Raw genomic sequence first — 23,757 nt, 5'->3', positions numbered from 1 at the left:
AGTGAGTGATTACTTTCTTGCTGATTTTAGCAACATTTCATCAATATCACAGCAGGGAATACTGGAAATTGGTTTCACACATTGTGGGGAATTAATCCCATGTGAAAATCAAACCTGTTGTCACCTGCCTAACATGCGGACACAACCCCACTTGCCAACCCAACTGACTCTAAACAGGGGGACATGCATGCACACACACAGCACCTTTGAAAATAACTTATCCACCTGACTGCCACATAGAAATGACCTGTGTGTTGTTGCTGTGCCGAGTATATTTGAGCCAGACATTGTGAAAACTGCATACATTCGTCTAAAAAGGATAGCAAACAGCAATGGTGTTAATCACTATGTTTAAAATCCACACTGTAAACGTTCAAGGATGTCCTGTCCTGTCAATCTAAATCCTTTCAACACAGTCCTCAAGCTGGATTTCTTGACTATGTAAATTTCTCACACACAATGCACTGATGAGGCTTGATTCCACAGTGAATCTTCATATGTGTCTGCAGATTAGTCAACTGTGTAAATTTTTCCCACATTCAACACATTCATAAGGGTTGATTCCACTATGAATCCTCATGTGTGTCCTGGAGATTAACTGTTTGTGCAATTTTTTTCCCACATTCAACATGTTCACAAGGCTTGACTCCACAGTGAATCTTCATGTGTCTCTGCAGATTACTTGAATGTGTAAATTTTTTCCCACATACAACACATTCAAAAGGCTTGACACCACTATGAATCCTCATGTGTCCCTGCAAACAACTCGATCGTGTAAATTTTTTCCCACATTCAACACATTCATAAGGCTTGATTCCACTGTGTATCCTTATATGTCTCTGTAGATTACCTGAATGTGTAAACAATTTCTCACACACAATGCACTGATGAGACTTGATTCCACTGTGAACCTTCATATGTGTCTGCAGAGTACTCAATTGTGTAAATGTTTTCCCACATTCAACAAATTCATAGGGCTTGACTCCACAGAGAATCTTCATGTGTGTCTGCAGATTCCTTGAATGTGTAAATTTTTTCCTACATATAACACATTCATAAGGCTTGACACCACTATGAATCCTCATGTGACCCTGCAAACAATTTGATCGTGTAAATCTTTTCCCACATTCAACACATTCATAAGGCTTGATTCCACTATGAATCATCATGTGTCTCTGAAGAGTGCTTGAATGTGTAAATAATTTCTCACACACAATGCACTGATGAGGCTTGATTCCACTGTGAACCTTCATATGTGTTTGCAGAGTACTCGATTGTGTAAATGTTTTCCCACATTCAACACATTCATAAGGCTTCACACCACTATGTATCCTCATGTGTACATGCAGACTACTCGAACGTGTAAATTTTTTCCCACATTCAACACATTCAAAAGGCTTGATTCCACTGTGAATCCTCATGTGTTCCTGCAGATTACTCAAGTGTTTAAATTTTTTCCCACATTCAACACATTCAAAAGGCTTGATTCCACTGTGAATCCTCATGTGTCGCTGCAGATTACTCGCTTGTGTAAATTTTTTCCCACATTCAACACATTCATAAGGCTTGACTCCATTGTGTATCCTCAGATGTGCCTGAAGATTACTTGAACATGTAAATGTTTTCTCACACACAATACACTGATGGGGTTTGATTTGACCATGAATCTCCATGTGTGTCTGCATATGATCTGGATCCGGTTGAATCATTGCCTCATTAACTAATGTCAACATTATACCCTAATGATACCTTGAATCCTTAATGCATCATTAGTTAATGGCACCATTAAAGTAGTTGTATCAAACACTTATTTGCACAACATTATCCCATGACGTCCTAATGTAAATATTTTCATGAACTTTGTTGATACCCCTAAATATTTCTCACAATTCCCTGAAAGTAAACACTACTCTAAAGCAGCACTCTTGGTCATCTGTCTAAATGGCATCTTTACGGCTAAACTTAAGAACAAAAAAACATATTTCAATAGCTGTGGAGAGACACATCTCAATCATTCTGAAACGTCGCTGATAAACCTAGAATCGGTTGGGTTGTTTTGGAAAATACACAAACACGATTACTGAAGTCAGTTTTCCACCATATTGGATACTTCAGTTTCATGACAACATGACGTCACTGAAATGTTTATACAAGAGATTTTTAATGATACATCAGTTAATGAACATGTAATGGCAAGTTAATGCTTCATTAAAGTTTGATACAACCGGGTCCTGATTGTGTAAATCTTTTCCCACATTCAACATATTCACAAATGGTTTCCATTGTGAATCTCATGTGTTTCTGAAGATAACCTGACATTGTTCTATGTCTTCCCACATTCAACACATGCATAAGGCTTGATTCCAATATGAATTCTCATGTATGTCTGCAGACTACTTGTTTGTGTATATATGTTTTCTCACATTCATAACGTTTTACTCCATTGTGAATCATCTTGTGTTCCTACAAACTACTTGAATGTGTATATCTTTTCCCACATTCGAAACAATTCATAAAACTTGATTCCACTGAGAATCCTCATGCATTTCTGAAGATTAATTGAATGTGTAAAGATTTTCTCACACATAATGCACTGATGAGGTTCGATTCCACTGTGAATCCCCACATGCCTGAAGATCAGCTAATTGTGTAAATGTTTTCTGGCATTCAGCACACTGATTCCACTATGACTCCACTGATTCCACTATGAGTCTTGCCTTTTCAAGTCACCTGACAGGACTTCAAGTTTCCCTGCTCGAAAAGACATGTATGAGACAGCTTTCTTGGATCACTTGGTTCTTCTGGGTTTCATTAGGGATTCTCCAAACTATCTATTTTCACGGTTCCAGCTACAGGTTCCTTGATGAGATCACCACTTTCAAGGGTTCCAATGATATGTTATCTCTTGACATCACCTAGTTCAGTGGTGTCAATAAATACGTTTTATGGACATCTTTTATTTCCAGCAAATGCCTTTAACAGACTTCATTTGTTTCAGTGACAGGGAAGGAATTCAGTGGATTGCTTTCAACCTCCATCATTAAGCTGTTGGTGTTATGGTGTACCCTGAAAACAGGAAATGTCATCACGCTCTCATTACAACTAGGCAGGAACCATTTGAACTCTCAATGACAAGGTGTATACTTGTTCTCTCTACAGTTGTACAATGGACTGTATTCAGCTGTCTGACATACTCTCTTACTGATGGTATATCTAAAGGCTATGACTTGATCTTCATCCTGTCCAAAACTAAATAGATGTCCTGCAATGTGGTCTACAGATGATAAAGCAATGAATATACAGAGAATCTCACCCAAGTGTCTACTGGTATCAAATATATCAACACAAGTTGATAAAGTAACTAATATTGGAGGCTTGCCAAGGATATTTTTACCTTTATCAACAAGTGTTGATATAATTGGTATCAATAGACATGAGGAGGAGGAGATTCTATATATCAAGTAGTATAGGGAATGGGGGTTCTGGACCACTTTCAAAAAAAGTCTCTACAAAGCCGTATTTACTAAATAAGGCTTTGGTTGGGCCCTTAGCTCTTGCTACTATTACCCCTACTACAATGTCACGTTTACCGTGTGTTGGTAGGAGGTAACACTGTGCCGTACGGTACGATCAATAATTCTTCTCTTACAAACCCCCTCCCCGGCCCATCCCTCAAGTAGTATAAGTTAGGTTCGTCGGCTTTCATATCCACTTTATCTATGTTGTAAGTTTTGACTGACCATATAGGATCGGTGGCCCGCTTACGGCTATCACCCTCGTGTTCCCCCGGCTGGTATAGATACCTCACTAGGGCCCTATCTGGTATCTGTTTCTCCTTCCCACGCAATGGAGCGGCCGACTCTGCAACTATTGATTTTAGTTTGATAGCGTCTGCCGGTTTCTTACCGGTGAGACGGGTGACTTCATGGTTGATTGCCGACACCACCTTGGGTAACCTCGTGACCCATTCAGTCGATCGTTTTCCAGGGGTGGCCATCTCCCTAGCATACTGATGGCCGAACAAGCGCTCAGCCAAAGTCCTATTAAATCTCTCAACTATGGCTTGGCTGCGATGGGCTCCGGCCGTGCCACGCCTGACCTTTGTATCGTGTTTGGCTAGCAGTTGTGACACGGCACCCATGAACTCCCGTCCGGGGTCAACTTGCAGCTCTGTTGGCCACGTCAGCGGGCTGCGTTTGTATATGCGTTCGAATCCTCTGGCTACCTGGGCCGAATCTTTCGTGGTCAAGGGTTCGGCTTCCTTGTAACGACTGGCTATGTCCACTACGGTTAAGGCATACTTGTACCTCTTGTCGTGGGGTAGGAACAGTAGGTCTGCCTGGTGAACGCTATTAGGTATGTTAATACCGAACCTCCTTCTAGGCACGTAGCGTGGTGCCGGCAAATAGATCTGCCACAGGGCTTGTTTTTCAAGCCACGCTTTGGCTTCCTCCGGGGGTACTCGCGCTATTTTAGCTAGCTTATCTACTGCGCTAGCTCCTTTCCAGTACCCACGCGGGCTGTAGTAAATAGCCTCAAATTTTTTCATGTCCATATGCGTATGTGTTTATCCCATCAATAGCTATCCAACGTTTCGTGTCCATAGGCGACAGGGACGTCTTGTTTATAGTCAGTCCGTATATCTTATGTCCATCACTTCTAAGTGTGTTCATTTTATGCCTAAAGGTACGGGTCTTGAACAGGGCTTCCTTGAATCTGGCGTGTTTGATGTGTTGTTTCACCACATACTTCTTAACCCCCTTAGCCTTCCGGATCTCACTATTGTCGGCTTTCAGTATGGAGTACATCTTAGGTCTCAAACCCATGTACTCGGCTATGGGCGTGCCAGCACACTCGTCCTTCATCTTACCTAGGACCTTTTTATTTACCGTACTGTGTATGGTATGGGTCTTAGGGTAGTCGCTGGTGTCGTATAAATCGAGGTGTTTTTTCATGTCCTCGTACATGTCCTCGGTTCGAATTTCTAACAGCAGGGAATCCGTGTCAGTGTACAGCACTTCACACCTGTCGCCGTACTGTTTCTTGAGCTCGTTGTAGTAAAAGTCGTACATCAGGTGTTTGGATAAATCGAGGATGCTCATCCCCACGTAAACAGGCCGGTTGAATTTTATGTGGCTTTTCTTCATGTGTAGGGCAACCAGGTTGTCTGTGAATATCTTACTACGGTTGAATGCCGGACTGACTATCAATCTCCTGAGCTTGTCTTCCTCACTCGACCGAACCAGCTTCACGGTCACGCGTTTCCTCAGGTTCTCCATAGTCTTACCAAACACCGAGTTGTTCATGAGCTTGTAGAGATTTTTCTCAAAATCACTGGTGGCTTTTTTTCGTAGGTCTGTGTTCATTCTGATGTAGGGCTCCATCCATGGGCTCTGGTCGAACATGAGCACCCTGTGTATTTTAGTCAGCCTCATACCCAACGACAGGTACAGCTGTAGGTTGCAATAGTGAACGATGTACTTGGTCTTATTCATTAAGTTAGGCACGAGTTTTTCAACGTCTGTCACACGCCCACCTAACAAGTTATGTTGGTACTCAGACATCCAGTCTGGGTTAACCCTCATACGTTCGGGGGCCAGGGGGTAGCTGTTGTGTGATGTGTGTAATTCCTTGGTATACTCTAAGTCAACCTCGAGGATATACCCTTTGTTCGAATCTGGTGCAACCCCCATAACATCAACGTGGGGTACCCATTCGAATCCCCCTGTAGGTAGATACTGGCTCATGGCCCAGCCGTACAGGTTGTTTGCGTCGAGGTAGAGAATGTGATTGGTTGGCTTGTTAGGATCGTAACCTTTCACGTATTGATTATTTGCTTTCGCGTATCGTTTGGATGCCATGGAAATCCCACCTCGCAAGCCTTTCTCAATGAATAGGTGCATGTCGTAATCTGTGAGCAATTCCAAATTAACTCCGGTCTTTTTAAGCATGGCGTCCCACGACAGACCTGGGCTGGTGTAATACTATGCGGGGTCGAGTTTATACTGCTTGAAACACGTCCGCCTAAACGTCTCAAACACGTCGGCTAACAGCAGTACATCTGTCCTCAAGTACAGGTCGTGATAATCACCCAGGTTCTTACAACCCAGTTTATTCCATACGTTAGTCGCGTGCGAGTAATCATCTCGTGAGACGGACGCCTCATTCAGCTTGCTATAAAAGCAGTCAATAGGGGGTAGTCTGGTCTCGGTGAACTTGATCCAACTATCCATGTACTCATAGGGGTACACACCCTTCCTCATAAGCAGGGGTCTAGTCTCGGCGTCTGTGTATCGATCGGTGATAGGGAAGGTATTGTTGGCCTTGACCAGACTGTCGAGTGACGACAGGAGGAACTGAAACGAGTCAATGAACCTAAGTCCTTTTAAGCTGAAGGAGATGTATCTCTCCATGTTGTTGGGGATGCACGTTATATTACCATCGATTTTCGCGATGGCCTGCATGATCAAGTGTGAGTCGTACCCTCTCAAGTTGTGAAAGACAACGGGGATGTTTATTGTCTTAGGGTTGATTTTAAGCTTGAGGTTGCACGCGCTGTGAGCGGCGCCTCTATACTTACCAGTTATGTGGCAGTGATCTCTCACCGAATCACCGTTAAGTGGTGAGTCACACACGTGACAGTTAGTGCTACTAGCGTGAGCTAGCCTGTCGACTCGGGTCATACGTATGGGAGCGATTCTATACAATGCATTCCTAATAATTTTTTCTTCCTCCTGCAAACACTTTAGAAACCTTTCAGCCGCGTCAGGGCCCCTATACACTACTGGAGCTTTCGTTTCCCCGTCACAACGGACGACAATGTATCCAAACCCACAGGCTTTATGCTCTTGTGTGCCCCCCACAACCAAGGCTTCGAAGTCGGCGTATATGATATAAGGCACAGACATTTGGTTCTTGTGGTTACCGAATTTTAGGATATTATCACCTTCCTTAGGCATGTCGACTCGTATGGCCGTCTGCCCCACACCTTGGCAATCCTCCCGGTGGGATTCTAATAAATCAGCTCGTGTGAAGCCATGTAGGCATCGTTCACAGAAGTGGGTCTTTTCTCTGTGTGCCGATTGGTCATACAACAGCCTGCTAAAGTGTTTTATCCATGTGTAGTGATACTTGTCACCTCGCTGGATCATGAATATATTGATAACTTGGCGATCCTTCACCCCGCTGACCCTGTGTACTATTGTTGTGTTACCTTCGTGCCCAAAGATATTTATAGCCAGATTATTCTGTTTTTCTACTTTAGTGATCTGGGATATGGGGGTGGGTTCATCTATACCATCCCAGTTGAGCCCATCGTCTTGGGGATAGCTAGAAAGCCTATCTGAATGAGTGTCAGCTGGAAATAAGGCTGACCTGATAGCTAACCTCAGGCAATCGTTTCCTCTATTCTTAACGTTTACTATGGCATGTTTGTTCCTATAGTATGGGGGCAAGGCTAGGTATGACCCGCCTCTGAACGGCACGTAGTTAGCTATATCTAGATAGACATTATCGATTTTATCTACAGCCCACCCGGACCCCAAGTGTGTGTAGCGTTCTAGGTATTCTCGTATCTGCTGAAAACTGGTATCGATTGATGTGTCAATGGTCTCTGTATGTGTGACGACCTCTTGTTTACCTCGGAAGTAAGGCTGAACATACTCAGTGAGGTCCCCAACCTGCTTATCGAGCGACATTTTCACTGTGATCTGAAACTTGATACTTCCTAGGTTATTTAGTTCCTGGTTGACCTTATCAGCTATCAGAGGCTTGATATCTGTAATGTCTATGTTTCTATCAACGTGCATGTGCCAACCTCTCAAATAGTTGCCTACAGCGCGCTCAGTGCGCACGAACTGTAGGTCAATAGCTCTATTCTGTCGTAATAATTCTAAAAGTTGTGGTTTCCTCATACGGGAATATCCGCCTAAACCCAAATCGTGTGCCTCGGCTTTCAGTTGTTTTACAGTGGGACGTGCTACGGGGGTATGTGATAACAATTCGACTAACCCGGCTCTCCCCAGTTTTGAATAACCCGTGTATCCAAGCTGTTTTGCTTGAGCTTTTAATTGTTTTACCGTAGGGGCTTCTAAACCTAGTAATCTCAACAATGCTGACTTCCGCATTCGAGAATACCCGATCACACCTCTCTGTTTTGCGACCCGCTTAAGCTCGCGTACAGTAGTCATAGTGTTTACACCTAACATAACCAATGTCTAATTGGAGTCTATCTTGAGCAGTCGCCTACGTTCTTTTATGTAGCCCTTTTTATTCTCGTAGATGAGTTGATGTCTGACTACGTTCGCTCCGTGAGCTTTACATAGACAGTAGTGCCCTTTAACCCCGATACCACACACAGAACACGTGTAGTTAGGACTTCCTATATGGAAACAACAGAACCTAGTCCTGCATTTCCTACCACAGGCCTCGGTCTTCCCCATAAGTATGTATTCGCATCGGTATGGAGCGGGTCTCATGTTTACTTATATGGGTATTTAATTTAATTGCTTCGCAACCAACGCAGTAGCTGCTATACCCAACACTATAAAGCCCAGTTCACGATTCATTTGTCCCTTGGATGGTGTGTAGTACTGAGCGAGTGTGGGTTTATTGAGCGGTTCCAATCGTTTACCAGTTAGTAGGTAGTATTCTTTCATTGCTTCATCGACATCGTTGAATGTTTGAACGGCATGGTTTTCACACTGAAGTTGTTCGTTAATAAAATCGATCCTCTGGAGGCGTTTTTTAGCGTACTCGGCCTGTGCCTTTTGTAATTTCTCAGTAGCGAGATCGTGCCGCTTCCTTTCTTCCTGTATTTCAGCCGCGTGGTCATCTCGTAGTTTCGAGAAGAGGAAATTACTCCCGGAAAATGCCAGGGCATTCACTAACGCCCCACCGACCATCATAGCTATCGTGGCCATCCTATATTTATTTCATTATATTTTCAGGTATTATCCCTTGTTTTACTAGGATGTCTTTTGTAGCCATCGCCATACCAAGGTTCATTATGAGCATACCCATATCCTGCAGGTTGAAATCTAGCTTGATAGTTGGTTGTTTAAGCACCATTTTAGTCAACCGAGCGTACCCTACGGCTAGACTGGCGACCACTGTGGCGTGGTATGCGTCGTTGACGAACGTTTTCCCCTCAGACATTATGTATATGATATAAAAATATTAAAATTATAACATGATATGCGGGTCGACAGTGGGGGTTACCACCTCACTGTTGGGGGGTACCACCTCACTGTGGGAGGGTACCCCCACGTATAACCATGTTATAACCACGGCAGCGCCTACAGCCAACAACAGTCGGGGGTTGATAATTTTATGTTGGTTACACCACCGTTTTTTACCAGCAGCTACTCTCTTAGGATTCTTCTGCCTGGTTACTGTAGGGGGTGTGGGGGGTACCCCCACTGGGGTCACTTCCCCCACTGGTTCCTGTGAAGGGGTCACTTCCCTCACCTCGGGAGGGGTCTCCTGTGCAGCATCCATCTATACTATTATTATTATTTTTTCTCTCAAATTGACAATGCTTTGCCGTGATAATCGCCGCCGTCACTGGAGCCAACAACATGCCATATTTGTGGTACAGCTCGCAGCTGATAGAGCTCACGGCGTGTTCGATAAAAGGGTCTTTCTCGAGGTCTTCCCACAGGTAAAGTCGGCGCTCTGGTGGAATGGGAAGGAAGTATGACACAATACCGGTGTATATCTGGGTCATAGCCGATCCTATTGTCTTTGTCATTTCTGCTCCGAGCCGGGACTCGTATCTAGCGTACAGCTTATCGATTTCTTCGGCTGACATTTTGTGAATTTTATCCGGAGTGTAGTCTCCAAAGTAATGTTTGGCTTTGCCGCCAACAGCCAACGCCACCAGTTTCTCTCGCTTGTCATCATCCACTACCCCAGACAATTGTTCGAGCAATTCCTCACACTCCATCTTATAATATAACAAGTAAGATTTAGTTTTAACTATATAATACCCGATGCAGACAAAACACAGAGAAATAAAGGTTAAGTTGCACACGACAAACACTTCAAATATCATAGCTATACTTAGCATTTGCTTAGCTTTAGCTTAGCTTTGCTTAGCTTTGCTTAGCTTTAGCACACTCTATATGCTACTGGTTGGTCGGTCTTGAGCACGAGCTTAGCGTGTTTAGTTTCAGCGAGCTGTTTCTTCACCCGTTCCCGTTCTAATTTGCTCATCACATCGTTCTCTCTCAAACACTCCTCGAACGAATCCCTGTCCTTGCAGTGAAATAAGGCCACCCATCGCGTCTGCTCCCTGAGGTCTTTCAACACCGAGTTGAACTTCTGCGTTAGCACCCAGACGCTGTGATTTGCATGCCGGCCGGAGAAGGCCAGGTACGATAGCATGTCTCTCTTTTTTGTTATCTCGCGATTAGCGCTGCAGTCGTCCAGTATGAACAGCGTCGGTTCCCCTTTAAATTTCTCGTGAAGAGCTTTCAACCAGTCCTGCAGGCGTGTTCCAGGGTCGATTTTGTGTACGTCCGGGTCCGTCATCACCCAAGGTCGCGCGTACGTTTTATTCATGCTCAGAGTAGGGCACATGATAACGATGTTATCGAACACATCCTTGTAGTAACCCTCCAACATATCCAACACGAAAACGGTCTTCCCACAGCCAGTCTGCCCGCACACTATGGCGCAGTGTGGGTCAGTGGGGAGGTGGAGGTCAGTAGATGGCTTGCACGAATCTCCCATTGTCTATATTAAGTTGCACGTCCATAATAACGTACAGATATAATTTCAACTTACCAGCGGGTTGAGCCTTCTTAGTAATCTGGATGGTTATCCCTTCGCTGCTGTTATCTATACGGCGCCCGCTACCGTGCAGTTTATCATCATCCGTGGATCGCATGTCCAACCATAGGGCGTACTTGGTGGTCAGGTATTCACCGATCTGCACGGAGCCGAGGTCCAGGTCCTTTGTTATGTAATCCCCCACTGGTAGCTTTTTTATCTCATCCCACTGCTGGTGTGGTCTCATACCATGACTGAACAGCTGGTTGGGCACGCCCTCGATGGTCACTTCCACCTTTTCAATCTCGGGGTTGAAAAACTTCTCGCTGTCCCTCCGGAATGGCTCGTAATCCTCCACGGGGACGACCAGGATACCTTTCATCGATCGCGCCGGCACGTTCAGGTTCATATTCCACACAGTGTCGCTCTTATCTCGCACGACTGATCTATGCCTCAGTACGCGATCGTACAGGATGGCCATCTTCCCAGAGTACTGGCTTCGAACCTGCCTGGCCAGCTCCGGGCTAGTGACCATGTCGAACTCCAGAGAGATGTTGTCTATGGCATAACTGGCCTCATCACCGTTCGGCGTACGCACTACTTTGCTATAGTCGTTAAACGTGAGCTCGTATTCGAGCCTATCACCCAGCGCGGCCTGGTAAAACGGCGCGTGTCCCGTGAGCAACTCGAAGTCGAGCGGCACGCAGAATCGATTCCCGTATGCTCGAGCGATGGCCTTTTCACCGTCCGATATCTTGTCTAGCTGGTCTGGCGTGAAGGCATACCCTATGCGCGACCGGGTTGATTTGCTGATGCCCTGGTACACATCATTGACTCGTTCTCCCTCGCTTTTCCAGAGATCCCCGTAGCAGTGAAACACGTCGCTGTCATCGATGCTCAGCACCTCGTTACCGCTGATCTTGACGGTCGTTTTCTTGATGATAGCTCGACCCACGTTCCGCACTAGCTCGCGTTTGTCGTTGTCGGAGGTCAACGTGATATTGAACGCCACTCGAACAGTGCCTGGTACAATAAGGTCATTCTCACCAAGGTTTGGAAATCTAACCAGCAGAGTTTGATTCTGGTCTATCTTGCTGGGATTGTTGGTGATGGTCACCGACTGGCGCACGGCTCTGGCTCCTAATGGCTCTCTCAATCTTCTGAAAGGATCTAATTTTCTGCCGTACATTGTTATATATAAATGAAATATATTTTTAATACTAAATAATGGCTGAAGACATACCTATGGAGAGGTGGTATGATACTATGGATGATACAGGGGCCGAGCAGGAGACCTCATTCTCAGGTGACGCACTCATGGAGGGCGCCGTCGACGATTATTACAACGCAGTTGAAAATAGAGACAACATCAAGCCTTTGGGAAGGAACTATTCCAGGTTTACCCTCGATAGCAATGGCACGCTGCGTTTGAAGGCTCACCCGGAGATCGATCTCATGAATAAACGCACGAGAGAACCGCTTGCTTTATCAACACTGGGCAGTCGACATGGGAGTGACTTGATCCGCGATGAACTAGGCTTCATAGATTACGGTGGCGCGCGACCTAAGCTTCCCCCGAAGGTCCGTCAAGATATGCAAGATTATGATATTAAAAAGGTGTTGGCCGACTACAGGAACAAGCCCTTCCCGGGTTTCGAACTTACATTTCGGGAACTGCGGGGATTGGACCTGTTGATGCAAACCATTCGTGGAAAAGCACGGCCAAAGTGGGCGAGATAGACGACCATATCAACTATGAAAAGGAAAAACTCGGTGAAACTGAGGACGAGTCTATGAAAGCCACCATCGAGGAACGAATACGTAATTTGGAAGAGGAAAGGCAGGTCTGGTTGGAGACAGCGTCCGGCCACAAAGAAAAGCTTCGATCCCAGACCAACCGTGTGCGGGAAACCATCAATCAAATCCTCTACCGAGACACCACATTAGCAGACAGGATTCGGATATTGTTCCGGGAGCAAGGGATCACCATCGCCAGCATTCTGACTGCATTGGGTTTCATCATATCAACCTTGGTGGTGTCACTGACAGGGGGTACCCCTGTGGGGGGAACTCCCACACCCCCCGGCGGTGGTGTTAAAGACTGGATAAAAAAACTCGGGGAAGGCCTAGCTAAACTGGCTGGTAAAGCCGCCGAAGCCCTTCCCGGCATCCTGGGTAGCATCGTCTCGTGGTTGTTGGGCGCTCTGGCTAAAACTGCCACGTGGCTCAGTCAAAACCTGTGGGCAGCCATCGTCGCCGTGGCGGGTCTGGTGTACGTAGCGGCTAAGAAATTTTTAACCAAATAAGTCCCAAAGCTACCCCACCAACCACCAGGGCCGTTTTACTATCAATATGCTGCTGATTGGAGGCCTGAATATGGGGGGCCACCTCCTGTGGTGTTGGTTGAACTATACCCGTTTCACGTGGTGGGATGTGTGGGATATAGGGGGTGTTAATATCGGGGTTGATACCCAACTTTTGATCCTTCGTGGCTATGACTATTTTGTTGTTATAACCCACCACTTTTTTTACTCTCAGTTGCATATCACTCGGAGCCATGTACAACCCCACGCCGAACACGTAATTGACTTTCGATCTGGCGTATTCTAACACGTTTTGGTAGCGGTCGATGGCCCGCGGGAGATCAACTGGAGAATTGATAGCATCCTCAACGTTGGCAACGAACTGTTTCTGAACGTCATAAGCAGTTCCCTTACCGAGGATGTTGGAACGCGTCATCGACTGCACACCCAACAGCGCCCACACGTACGTTCGAATCGAGTCGTTCAAGCGTATTGTACCAGCACGAGTGAATCCTTTCGATGTTTTTGAGATCATTTTAGTCCAGGCTGTGGCTGCATCAGGATTGGTTTGCTTTATGTAGCTGACATGGATCTTTTCATTCGTTGTGGGGCCTGTAAATGTATGACGGTTTGGGTTGTATGTACCATCTGCAGAACCGGCTATATATGTTCCGGACCTGTAGAAGTACACGTAAACTATACCGAGACCATGGTTAACACCAGGAAGGCGAAAGTCTTTATTCGTTGGAATCTCAAACTCCCCACAAACACGTTCATAAGCGCGTTTATCATAGGGGTTATTCGTCATACTCCACGCTTTATCTTGGGGAAGAGGAGCACTTATTTCCTTCAATATTCGTCTCGTTTGATAATAAATATGAAACAAAATGACTGCCTTACTCAGTTCGTCTATACCGTAGTCTAGTGTCACACCCGACCCTGTCGTCGCACACCACACAGCAAAGTTGAGTTGGTTCTGCCAAAACTGCATTGGGTTTTGATTCCAGTTTACCACCGCCTGCGCATTATTAACGGTCACGATATAGTTTTCAAAGATATTAATAAAGGTTGTTTTAAACCCCGTACTACCTACCACCACGATTTTCAAGTGTGCTAAGTCCATATTATAATATATAAATTATATATTATAATATGTACATAACACTTCCAGGAATAAAGAGCGGTGAGGCCGTTCAGCTGACGCACGCCATCGATAACACGTCAGGCCAACTCGAAGTCGCACTCTGCGATATCACCTACCTACCGCAATGGACTAACATCAACGCCAGCAACAATAAGCTGTTCGTCAGTGGAACTCGCAGCCAGATAACTGACGGCTACTACAGCGTGTGCTCTCTAAACGACGAGGTCTTCAAACCCCTGGGAGCCGAACTCAAGATGAACGACTCAAACGGTACAGTGGTGTTAATCAACAACGGAAGAAACCCCTTGAGGCTCGGCCGACCATTAGCGAGGATACTCGGTATGTCTCCTGACGAGATAAAACCAACAACAACCGTCACAGGCACGAAGTTACCCGATCTAGTACCGTACCGAGAGCTGTACATTCATCTCGGTCAGGTGAGCACAACGTACAACATTCAAGGAGGTCACCCTTCCACTATACTGAGAGCAGTGCCGGTGAAAACTGAGAAATACAACGACGGTAGAACCGAGTCGTTTTCACCACGGCAGTATAAGAGATTAATCCAGGGCAACATACCTGAGCTGATAATATCGGTGTTAGATATAAATCATAATCCTGTAAATATAGGATACCTCAGTTTAACGCTTCATGTAAAATGACGCACAAGGGCCCGGAGTGAAAAAATGCGTTAATATCGGGATCTCCGACCTCGGAGACACGCGCGGTTTCGACGCTCCCGGAGTAGATGGTAAATCGTACGCCTTTCAACTGAAAAACAACATTTACAAACGCGTTGAAGTCACCTCCGGTGGAGCCCTAAGTGATATAGTAGATACCACAAGAGCAACAGTCAACACTAAGTACGCCCTTGTCAACACCGGTAATAACTGGATAATATACCCATCGTTCGGGGGTAAACTGTTCGACTTAGACGATGTTGAGAGCACTACCGTCGCCCGAAACAAGCCATATATGCTCGTCTTCACCGAAGATGACAAGTGGGTGTTGTTACCCGATAACGACTGGTTTCTCAATATTAGACTCGGCTCTCCCTACGTGTTCACGGATAACAAAGACAACCACCTAAACAAAGTCGTGAACAATGGAACCCTGCTCGTGGCTTACGTCCCAACTCAGAGGCGTAGCGTAGTCGTCAGCCCACTCGACACTATGGCAGCCCACATGCTATCGAGTAAACCGGCCATACAAAACGTGAAATTGCAGTTGGTGTCTGAATTCGAAGGCGTGGTCAGTATACTAGAGAGTCTACCGGCAAACTCAACACTGATCATCAAAATCTACCTAGGGGAACCATCGGGGAATGATGTCGAGATAGTGAAGGGGATCAAACTCGGGTGGGGGAAACGACACCAGTATCAAGTTTGCAACGTTTACGTGCGGGTGGGTGTTGGCTCCAACACCAGTCTGCAGGGGGTCAACGTGATCGTGGAAAACAAGATATCACTAACCAATATCTTCCTGCCTGACAACATACACTTCATGGGTATGAAGTTCACCCCTGAACTATTATCAGAAAACCAGTTGGAAATTATATCGTAATAGTATAATAATGACCAGTCATCGTCCCAACACTACGCTTAACGACCTAGGAGATACGGAGGGATTCGATCAGCCTGGTGAGGAAGACACCTTATATATCCTGCACTTCAAAGACAACGTGTACAGACGGGTGTCGTTATCAGATTTTAAAGAGCCCAAATGGCTGATCAACTTAACACTCACCTCACCTTATATCACATTAGGCGCAGATACGTGGATCTCTAAGATTAGGAACAACGGTATCTGGGTTGGGGATTTCATTCCGGAGAGGGAATTAGCACCCACGATAACTACTGGTACCGAAAAAAATAGGTTAAAGTCTGGATCAAAAAATAAATTAACATTTAGCAATAATCCTTTTAGCGCATATCTTGTTGATAGAATATTCTCCCCTTTCACACTCATCATAGAAGTCTTCTTTTATTTAGACAATGAAAACACCTCAAGAGTACACCAATTTTTACCCGGGGTGTCAATACACTGGTATGAAGAACACCTAGACCAATATTGTCATATTGTTATACAACAGGATACCACGGGTCCTATAAACCGCTTAATAAGCCTCAGTGGGGTTTTTATTACAACAGGAAAGTCTATTAGCCTCTCACCTATTACCCTGACTAGTAGTCTAGAACTTGTAGACTTCAAATTCACTGATAGACTATTAACTGAAACCCAATTAAAATATCTTTCAAAATATATATTATAGGATGGGTCTGTACCCAGTCGTAGAGGAAGTAGCGAAGACGCTGGAAACCGTAGATGGGTTCCGCTTGAGGCAGTTATGTGATGTGAAACGCCAACTAGAACATGACCGTGACACGCGGAAAGCACTATGTAAAAAGTACCATAGAGCTTTCAATATCTTGGACGGGGCTGACACTACCCTTATGACAACCAGTATGGGACTAGGGGCGGCAGGTGTTGGATTGTTAGCTGCCATCGTGGCTACACCTATAGTGCTAGGTATTGAAATAACAGCTGGGGTGGCAGGGGTGTTAGGGTTGGCACTTAAGTTGATATCACGCAGACTGCATCGTAAGGCATTGAAACACGACGAGATCAGGGTTCTGGCCGAAGCAAAGCTCAACACAGTAAGTGGGCGTATTTCCACGGCACTCTCTGATAGTAAGATCTCAGAAGAGGAGTTTCGTTCAATCCTCTCTGAACTCACAAAATATAACGGAATGAAACAAGATATTCGGTCCAAGTCTCGTAAGTCTGCTATCAGCGAAGACGAGAAAAAAAAGTACATAGAACAAGGGATACAAAAAGCCCAGCAAGCCTTTATTACGAACACCAAAGAGATCATAGGCGGTTCACGTTAAACTGTTTCATCGAATCACATATCACATGCTCGATATATGAAAATCTAAGGGGCCTCATGGAGGGCCCAATGGAGGCTTCCTTTCACTACCTCCTACGCAGACTGCTTTTGAAGTAGAAAAAATTGTAAGTGCCCCACATGTATTTCTCTCTGATCGAGAGAAACAAATCCTTGAATGATCGGGATTTGATCGGGAGTGATCTTCTTCGAACGATACCAAATTTCAAAACAATTTTTAGAACTCCATTTGTGCATGTTCCGTGAGTATGTTGAAAATGGTCTCGAAACTCGACATGAAAGCCCAAAACCCATAGGTGAAAGGCTATATCAACCCGCAAATTATCTCCTCGTACATCGGGTTCGGAAGTGTTCCCTTACTTATTTCCAGGTTTCTTAGCAGGCTATACAGCACAAATCTTGTGAAGAAACCTTGCAAAAAAAGGAAGGAACACTTGTCCTTTCATGTGATTACTTTGCTCTGGTGGCCATATCGATGACGACTCATCTTATTATTTCTTTTCATGTACTCTTCACAATGACATATGTCAATTTATGTACTTTTATACAAAAGGATTTAACCTAAAATAAGTTTTGTTTGGAAACCCAAACTGTTCCTCAATAGCAAACAAAGCACTTTTAATTTCAGTGCTCTTGTTTATCAGTTTAACAGGCAGATTTGACCCAAAATACTTTGTATGTACGACATATACTGTTTAACAAAGATTTCTCATTTTTGCAGCATTTTACATCACTCACATTGTGCGTTCATCATGACATTTACTCTTCCTTCCATTGTATCCTGTAGCAGTCTTTACATAAGCTTATGCTTGTTTACCACTTTGGTTCCTTTCATTGGAAATAAGTATGCTTAAATAAACGATTCATTTATGGATTCAGATTCTGACCCACATAAAGTGTCTATTACTTAGTAGTGAGGTATTCTAAATACACTTGAATGCTATATGAATCAAATGAATGTTGGAAATGACAGTTTTCATCATCATTTCCACAACTTCATTGCAGCAAATCCACAATTACACTACAACTTTCCTCCAACCTGTTATTGTGAAAGATACCAATGTGTAAATGTTTAATGTCAAGGTAGAGACTGCAGCTTAGTAGAATCGGAGATTGCAATTGGAGTTTCTACCAGTAGAGATCATAGCAACAGTACATCCGGGATTCAAACCCACACCCTAAGAGTCAATTTACACTCATCAGAGAGGTACACAAAGTACGCAGTCTAGACTACCAGTTGTCCGACTTTCATTTTTGTGGAAGTTGCGATGGCTGAGTGGGCTAGGCAGCTGGCTTTGTGTGCTGGTGATTAGGTGCCCGACTCTGACGGTGCAGGTTCAAATCCCCAAAGGGACTCAACCAAAAGAGTAGTAGAATTTGTACTTTACTAAGAAAGTGAAATCCCAAATATGACATATGTTGCATTTGACCACTTTCTAAATGGCATCGTGTAATCATACCTCGTATAGTTGTTCCAATCCTGCTAGTAGAAACAGCAATCACAGTCTACACTGAATTGTCAATTTCCAATTCAGCTGGTAGAAACGCTGATTTATCTGTTGGAATAATAATATGCATTTTACTCAGGTATAGACTGTTTCCAGTTACCGATGCATTTATTACAACAAACACATCTTTCTTATAACACAGGTAACAATGAAGAGAGCAATAGCACTGAACTTTATTTTGACATATGTTAGTTGTGGTTGCATGACACTTTGTAGAACATTTCACTCCTTGATTTTTACATCTGTTAGTTACGCAAATGCCCTTACAAGCACATACATTTGACGATTGTGTCCATTCTGGGAGGAGGGATGTAGGGCCCACTTGGGCATTACCCAACTAAGAATATTATTGCCTGGTCATTTGCCCACCTCACTGGAAAGCAGTATTTATATAATGATTACTGATCATTAGTTGAATTACATCTGAATGAATACAAACTTCCTACTTTTAACTGAGACCTTGAGATGTAGGGGTTGGCAGGATTAAAGACAGCACACATTTAACATCTCACTGTAAACAAAAGGAAAAAAGTAAATCACTATCACTAAAGTTGTCCGTGGCAACTAAAAGATCAAACAACAACCTAAAAACCTCGATTTTTCCTACAACCAACACCAGCACATAAAGAAGGTGACATATTGTTCTTTGTTTTCATTTTTTCATTAAACATGTTCTTAAAGGGGCACTGATGTGGAGCAATTTTTGTGGACTGGTGGTTTCTTTTGTTATTGTTTTTCTCCTGTGAGTAACCGGATGATATCCCAGAATCTGTGACTGGTTCGTGATCTCTGCTGTGCCTCCCATATGCGCAATTGATAGTTAATGTGTATACTGATCAACGAAGATGAAGTCAGTTTACTTCGTTATTATGAAAACAAATCAAACACCTTGAAGTTTACTCATCTGCCAGTGATATACATATATATATATATATATAAAAACATTAGAGGTGAAAAATAACAGAAAAATAAAATCAGTGTGGGTCTTTATATTTAGTCTTATAAACCTAAGTAGTGCCTTGTCACATTTGTATGCATTTTGAAATTTAATAAAAAAAAAAAACCCACACAGTCTGCTTATACTTACAGTGAATTTCTTACATGATTTTAATATCTAAACATTGTATAGATTGCCAATCATGTGTGAATCATATTTCACACACACCGTGTTCGCAACATGGTGCATGTTTTCTGTAATACAGATTCTGCTGAATGCTACAAGAAATAAATTTAAACAAAATCCAAATATTAAATTTATCAAAGACGAAAGTTGTAGCAACAGTGTCAGGCTATTTCAGGAATGTATCCATCAATATCCACATAAAAGAATGATATTCCATTCATCTGCAGCTGGTAAATAATCCTGCTCTGTCTTGTGTCTTTCAACAGTCTAATGTGCGAAAAAGTGACACATTGTTTGAGAAATTCTCACTGGTCACCCAGGACAGCACACCTGGCAACTAACTGTATGATGTCCGCCATTAGTTAGCCAATAATGAGCAACAAGCAATCAAGGCAGTGGCGTTTAATTCTTTGTAGGAAGGATGTTGTTTTTACACTCATACTTTATGACAGGGTGTATTCAGTATAGATTACGTAAATCTACACTCATAAACACTGCCTTTTTGACAAATCTGCTGTGGAAGTAATTAATCAATAAGTGTGTTACCGGTTTATCCTTTGATCGATGTTTGTTTTTGTAACTCGGCTGATAAACCCTTTTGCATCACTTACATGCACATATTACATAACATTCAATACATTTGCCACCACAGACCTTAATTTATAATGTTGAGTATTTACTCCAGACAGAAAAAAGCCAAATGGGAGCCTACGTCGAGTAATTTTAGTGGTGTTACCACTATTTATACCAGTTATAAATTAATTTACTGACCATCAAATGAATGATGACAAATAATATGTGTAGGTTTATACCATCAAACGCGAGTTACACCAAGGAAGATGTGATCTCTGTATCAAATGCAGCCTGAAAACACTTTTGGGTCGAAACTGTTTTGAGAATACCAACAGAACTTCGTTTGAAGATTCAAATTACTTCACAATACCAAATATCATATTTAACTCTTGCTCACACACCACTGGACAGAAGGCTTTAATTGTTTGGTCAGTTGAAGAAATTGAATTTGCAAATATGACAGTACCTCTTCCTTTTGACAGCAAAAATAGCAGGATTTCCAAATTATCAATGAAGTATTAGTTCAGAAAAGTATGCCTTTCAAGGTGCAAATTTTATTGATGTATATTGAGAAATTTAACAATGATAAGTATATGATATTTACATAAAGTTTATTCTGAATCAAATGTTATAATTTCATTTGCTTTTGAAGTTACATTGTATATTGCTTGCACAAAGTTATGGCAAAGTTATCAATATCCCCCGCAATGGCAAAATAGTCTTCCTGAATATGTTTACGAGTTATGATTATTTGAAGTGTTTTTGCATGTACATAGCAAAGTGGAAGGGAAGTATTGAAAGTGTTTCAAGTTCTGCTCCAGAAAGGAGCAATACCACCAACTTCAGTTGCCATGGAAACACACACAAAAAAATTATTTTTATCAGAAACATATTTTGTATCCAGCACTACTCATAGTCACCAATTCACCACAAGTACGTGTGTACAAAAAATGGTGAGGAAAAAAGTGAATGGGTTTAGAGTTCTGCTCCGGAAAAGAAATCGGCCACATTTTTCAGTCAACGTCAAGCTTGTTGCCATGGACATGCCAAAATATTTTACTCAGAAATCCAAGGCTATCAAAATCAGTACACCTCCAGATCTATCTATGTGCCTGTTTTGGTGAAGGAATAGAGAATGATTTTAAAGACAAATGTGCATGGACATTTTAATAACCCTGCAAATCGCGTTGCAAGGGATAAAAATGTTTCAATGCCAAATATATAAATACTTTTGATAACAATCTTAAACAGTAACCTTTGATGCAGAATGAATGCCCATACCCTTTTTGTCCATATCCCTAACTTGACCCTTTTAAGTTTAGGGGATTTTCCACGATTATATATGTCCTGATGTTTTCTCCCTGATGTTTTTTTCGCAGGCGTCTGTCCGTCATCATTTCGTTTCTGGAAAGATGGGTTTTTTTCCATGCGTCTGTCCGTCATCATTTCGTTTCTGGAGCACTCCTCTAAATCCGGTCATTATTTTTCAGCATAAATTGGAACAAATATCGATGAAAGTCCAAAGTGGTGCCTTTTTCTATTTGCAGATTTTTTGCATTTTTATTTTTCTTGGTTTCTGTGGAAACGATTGGACTAAGTGAAAATGTGCAGGATCAGTCAGTCTAAACTGGAAACGAAAGTTTACACACAATCCTTTTAATCTTTTAAGAATGTGTAAGACTGCTGTAAACAAACAGCGAGGTGTGGAACACGTGTTACTATTTTAGGGAGGGAATCCCTTCGTGTTACGTGATTCAAAATGGCACCGCTCATGTGCGAGTGATCGACTCAGATGTTTGATGGCTTGCAAATATTTATTTTTGAATATTTTGAAAACGAAACTTGGGTGCACATGCAGGTGTAAGTACAAAGAAGCCATTTATGTAATTTTTTCGTGCGCAATAGTCGTAACGAGTGCGCGAAAATGCGACAAAGGATTTCCACTATGGAGGTGTGGCATAGCGCTCATGTAGTGAACGCTATGTATCTTAGCTAGAACAAACAACTCCAAGCGTAGATGTTATTGGATGCTCTCTACCTTCGAACTGTAATCTATTGCATTTACTTACGTTTGAGTGTCACAACTATGTACTGTACGACCTCTCGGCTTCAGGGTGAAGGTAAAATATTACAATACAAACGTTTCCGGTGTGAGCGCTGAGAAAGACTGATTCCCGCCTCTCCTAAACGACGCCTGGCGATGGCAGTGTTGCGCCAGCGCAGAATATCCAGGGAACCAGGCTGACCCCTCACCGGGGCCGAGGCCAAGCCATTTTTTTAACAAAAGAAGGGTCATAGTTTCAAATTGCTATCACTGGGTTGTATTTACAAGGGGTAAGCACATTAGTTGGATCAGTGAAGCAAATGCACGTGCGGTACGTTAACTCAGACCAACAACACTTGTTCTCGGGGTTTCATACCCCACTGAAAAACAAACCAACAATAGGTATGTGAAACTATGATTAATCTCATTTGTTATCCCATGTTGAATAAAATTCTGAGGTTAAAATGGTTACTTGGCAAGGTAAAATTATGAGATTTCGTATTCGTATTTTCACTTTTTTCGATTTACTTTTGTTGTTTAAAGCGAAATCTATCAGTACGTTTTCAAGGCAAACATCTTTGTTGTCCCCAGAATGCCACGATATTTTACGACGCTTCGTTCATCTCATGCATGGCGTGTTTTCATTGACTTTGAAACACCCTCGTGATAACAAAACTTTCAAAATGTTATCTATTCCACATAGCTTTAGTTCCAGTTGGGTAACCGTGTTTAGTATCAGATGAAGCAATATTATTTCTTGATATTGCTACAACACTGCTAAAATAGATGGTCTCACCCTTCGGTAGGTTCTGGCGTTCGTTTCTTAGTATAACAACGAAGCTTTTGTAAAATACCCCACCTCACCCAGTGTTCCGACAGTTGTTGCGCTAAAATTTCTAAAAGTGAGTGAGTGATGTCAGTTTTGCGCCATTGCGACTGCGCAGAATATTTACAAACCTCTGCTGACAGCCGGAATTTATTGGAGTAAGTGAGTGAGTTTAGTTTTCAGTGCACTCAGCAATACTCCAGCTATATGGCGGTGGTCTGGACATAATCGATTTTGGACCAGACAACCCAGTGATCAACATCACGAGCATCAAAATGCGGATGTGGGAACCAATGATATGTGTCAACCAAGCCAGCGGCCTCAACACCCGATCCCGTTAGTCGCCTCTTACAACAAGGATGGGTTACTGAAGATCAGTTCTAACTCTGATCTTCACGGGTCAGTGACCAACAGTACTAGTATAGGCACTGGAATAATAGCATAATTATTTATAACGACACGGTGGCATATGGTCTCAAATGAGGTCATATGAAATACATTGGTATAAAAAGATATGATATTAAAGAGACCGTCTACACAGTTTCGGCCCGGGTT

General features: G+C 43.1%; 1 protein-coding gene across 1 annotated transcript; it reads right to left on the bottom strand.

The window, feature by feature from the left end:
- Nucleotides 1-534: 534 nt before the first annotated feature.
- Nucleotides 535-22,499, bottom strand: LOC137295472 (zinc finger protein 16-like). Its single transcript, XM_067826867.1, has 2 exons — nucleotides 22,402-22,499; nucleotides 535-3,066 (listed from the first exon to the last, which is right to left on the bottom strand). Exon 2 carries the CDS (start codon nucleotides 1,731-1,733, stop codon nucleotides 567-569), a length of 1,167 nt encoding a protein of 388 aa, XP_067682968.1. The 5' UTR covers nucleotides 1,734-3,066; nucleotides 22,402-22,499; the 3' UTR covers nucleotides 535-566.
- Between the last annotated feature and the right edge of the window lie 1,258 nt (nucleotides 22,500-23,757).

This window comes from Haliotis asinina, chromosome 1 (assembly GCF_037392515.1).
Source record: "Haliotis asinina isolate JCU_RB_2024 chromosome 1, JCU_Hal_asi_v2, whole genome shotgun sequence".
Classification (NCBI taxonomy): Eukaryota; Metazoa; Mollusca; class Gastropoda; order Lepetellida; family Haliotidae; genus Haliotis; species Haliotis asinina.
This window is presented reverse-complemented; position numbering and strand designations above follow the sequence as displayed.